Source organism: Puccinia triticina, chromosome 5A (genome assembly GCF_026914185.1).
Source record: "Puccinia triticina chromosome 5A, complete sequence".
Classification (NCBI taxonomy): Eukaryota; Fungi; Basidiomycota; class Pucciniomycetes; order Pucciniales; family Pucciniaceae; genus Puccinia; species Puccinia triticina.
This window is the reverse complement of record NC_070562.1, coordinates 4565562-4569563: the sequence shown is the minus strand read 5'-3', so window position 1 is coordinate 4569563 and position 4002 is coordinate 4565562. Positions and strand designations below refer to the sequence as shown.

Below are 4002 nucleotides of genomic sequence, written 5' to 3'. Positions count from 1 at the left end.
TGACAAAAATATGCTAAACCATGGTAAACTAATCTCAAAAAGGCCTTCTATGCATGTAGTACTCCCAGTATGATATGCAATATCTTCAGGAAGTTCAACCAACCAAGTGAAGAATGAGTGCAGGATGGTATCATGAGAGAGGTCAGGGGTCAATGTTTTTCCTTCTTTGAAAAAAAGTAGATTTGGAGACTTCATCAAACATCAATTTTTGATGTAAAAAAAAGAAGAAAAAAAATTGAGACCCCTCAGCTACCCTGGATCAATCCTAAAACTTGCATTTTCAGGAAGAATTGAATGGTTTATGTAGAAATTCATGAATTTTATCAGGCAAAAAAAAAAAAAAAAAAAAAGATTCCTGCGGCTTGAAGCTAACACAGGGGGAAGGATAGAGATTATAGGAGAGTCTTAAGGAGACATGGAACACAGACAAAGGTATCAACAGGAATAAAAAAAAATTGATCAATATAAATTGATCAATATACGACATTGCAAATTCATCCATCTTGGTAGTGCATGCACAGGTTTGCTTGTGATTCATGGAAGATGGCGGCCAAAGCTTTCCGTAAGGCAGAGTCCCGATCAGTAATAAAGACCTTTGGTATGCGTTGAGGTCGCCAGACAAGCTTTTTCAGGGTATTCACAGCCCAGAGATAGTTATCATTGTCCTCAAAAGTCAGAAAGCAGAATGCAATCAAAAAAGATCGGTTTGTTGCCGTTTGACCAATTACGTGTAGGAGCGGAATGTCGTAGCGGTTTGTCTTGTACGTTGAATCCAAGAGAGCAACATGATGGTTTATGCGTGCAAGGTGAATTGCCCCCGGATGAGCAAAGAAAAGATTGACAACCACACCACTCGAGTTCACCTTTACGTCGTAGGCCCAGTTCAATTCCCTCAGGACGGCCAATAAGGCTTGTATTGGGTCCCTACCGTTGAGTTCTTCTCGACAAATCTTCTGGAGAGCGTTACTAATAGTTTTGTTAGTTGCAAATGTTTTGTTGTAATAAGATCTGGGCGGGCTTCAGATTTGCTTGTGAAAGCTTTCTGATCTCCTCTACCTGCTCTGGTATAAGCTGTTTGTGAGAAGAGTGACTGGCAGGTACATCGGATGGGCCATGGTTGTGGGTTCCATTCAAGACTTCCAGAGTCCATACTTTGTTGGTGATTTTTTTGCTGGTCGGGATTGAGGCTTTAAGGTGAAAAGGGCAGTTGATCTTGGTTGAGGATGTTTTTCGGCCGGATTTGTTTATTATCGAGCCACAAAAATGACCTGAGCGGTCGCATTTGATGTAAATGTTTTTGCCGGGGTGAGAGTTTGACTTGGAAACAGCATATCCGTGCGTTTTCGCCCACAATTGACAGAAGCAAACAACATCATCCATCGAGGCAAAGCAAGTGGACGGGGGAGGGTCCAATGGCCCTACATAGCAAAAAAATTAGTAAAATATCAGATCGGCAGAAAAAGGCAGTCTAAAACAACTAAGATATTACCTCCGGCTTTGAAATCATACTTATCAAAGTCACTTTTTTTCAAAAAATCAAGCGTTTTGTTAAGGACTTGAGTAACAGGTTTGAGGACTTCAGTGTCAGGACAGGCGCCGAAATGATTAGCTTCGGAGATGGTTTCCTTGGCTGCTTGATTAGCTTCGGAATAAGAGACGGTTTCCTTGGCTGCTTGATTGGCTTCGGAATTGGTGGAGAGTTGTTTGCCGCAGTTGGAATCTGATTTGACTTCTTTGTTTTTAGAGCCACCGTTGTCCAAGCCAGAGTTCAACAAAGAATGGTCCAAAGATGGTATCAACAATGTGGAATCGGAAGCCATCGCAAGATCGGTTGGAGCTGCAGATCCTATTGAAAGAGCTTCCGGACAACTGCTGATTGTGTTTGGTTGGACTTGTTGAATTGGAGACAAAGCAAGGAGGCTTTGCATTTGTGCCCAAACCTCTGGAGTAACAGTCACGCCGGCGGTCATTCCGGCGGTCATTGGAGTGCCAATTCCAGAGTTTTTACCTATCGCGCTTGTGGTCGATGGAGTACCGCCGTTTGATGTTGTTTGAGTACCGCCATTCGATGTTGTTTGTTTGGATGGGTTAACTTGTTGGTTAGACATGTTGACTTTGGGGTTTGTCGAGATTGTCAAGAGTACTGCTTGGTGGGGTAAGATGTTTCTGGTCGTCTTGAGGGAGGAGTGTGAGTCTTGCTGAGTGGGACACGTGGACTTGTGAGTCAATCTAAATGCACCAAAAAGGGAGTGCAGAACTGTGAACTCCATATATAACTGGAGTTCACAGTAATGCACTCCCTTTTCAGGGGGACAATAAATCTAAAAGGGAGTGCGGTGTTTTTGCACTCAAAACTAAGGGAGTGAATGAATTGTGCACTCATTGTTTTTGGGGGCCTTTGGAGTGTCTGGTTGCGCACTCCTCCTTTTTTGGAGTGGTGATGTCATCACTCATAGTCTTTTGGAGTGCACTGGTCCCCACGCCAGCTTTGTTGTGAGTGCACATTCTAGGCACTCATATTTGGAGTGCATGAAGTAAATATGTGGAGTGCATTTAGGCTGACCCTAAAACAATTCAATACCTAATGCATACATAGTACAGAACAATTGGGAAGCACTGTGGCCCATTTGAATAAATATGAGACATGTAACAGCTCATCTGCCTGGATGAGGGAATCCTGAACTGTAGGCGCCCACAAATGGCCAGTACATATTCCCAAAGAAGACTAGCTTCTATGGCGCCATCAGCCAGGATGGAAATCCGCCTGGAGGCGCCCCAAACAGGCTAGTACATCTTCCCAAAGAAGAATTAGCCCTTGTAGCGTCAACAGCCTGGCCAAAAAGCGCCCACAAGTTGGCCAGTGGCCCTGTAGCTCCCCAGGCGCCCCAGAGAGCTACCACGGGTATTCAAAGGGCCCTCTGGCCGCCCCAAAAGGCCTTTTCTCACGCTTTTACATACCTACTTGAATTTACCCGCCTTCAACACGTGCTCAATAGCCTGTTTCTAGCCTGGTAAGTCCCTTAGCAGTTGTTTTTAGCCTCATTTTGTCGCCAGAAATTGCCCAGTGTCCACCAAGCCTTCAGAATCAACCTCTTCAAGCGCTTTCAACTGCCCAGTTTCTACCCTGAAGAACCTCAAGACTTTAAGGGCTTTTTACTAGTAAGTTCAAACCCCTTTCTCTTGAGATTCTTCGCCATTCCTTGCTGGGATTTAAACCACACCTGTTTACAGGCCCCAGTTTTTGCTTTTGAGGGCTTAAACACCCCTGATTTTATCAGGCCTCTCTTTATTTAACTATATTAATTTTATTAATATAATTACGTCATTTTTTCATATATTAATTACCAATATATCCATTGGAATTATCCCTTATACTTTTGTCTGAGAGTTTTATACTCTTTCATATTATTATTGCACCACGTGTAGCTAGAAGTTTCTGTCTTTGGCATCACGTAGGCTGACATATAGTGGCAGAAACACCAAGAAACTACCAAATTGGTGATATTCTTCAACTGATCACATCGTAGCTGCTACATTTGGGGGTATTGTGGTCATCCAAGGTACACAATAAATCTTCAGGGGAATTTGATCATTTTGGTACCAATATCATGGAAGAAATCCCATGCTGGCCTGAGATATAGTGGCAGAAACACCAAGAAACTACCAAATTAGTGATATTTGGCAACTGATCACATTGTGGCTGCTACATTTGGGGGTTTTGTGGTCATTCAAGGGACACAATGAATCCTTGGGGGCTATGTATCATTTTGATACCAATATCATGGAAGAATTCCAGGCTTCTTTGAGATATAGTGGCAGTCACACCAAGAAACTACCAAATTAGTGAGATTTGGCAACTGATCAGATTGTAGCTGCTACATTTGGGGGTTTTGTGGTCATTTAAGGTACACAATGAATCCTTGGGGGCTATTTATCATTTTGATACCAATATCATGGAAGAACTCCCATGCCGCTTTGAGATATAGTGGCAGAAACACCAAG

General features: G+C 43.0%; 1 protein-coding gene across 1 annotated transcript; it reads right to left on the bottom strand.

Moving 5' to 3' along the window:
* Positions 1-1518: 1518 nt before the first annotated feature.
* Positions 1519-2108, bottom strand: PtA15_5A565 (uncharacterized protein; the record flags this gene model as incomplete). The annotated part of the gene is made up of 2 exons (XM_053169340.1): positions 1519-1521; positions 1557-2108. 2 exons carry the CDS (start codon positions 2106-2108, stop codon positions 1519-1521), a joined length of 555 nt encoding a protein of 184 aa, XP_053020547.1.
* Between the last annotated feature and the right edge of the window lie 1894 nt (positions 2109-4002).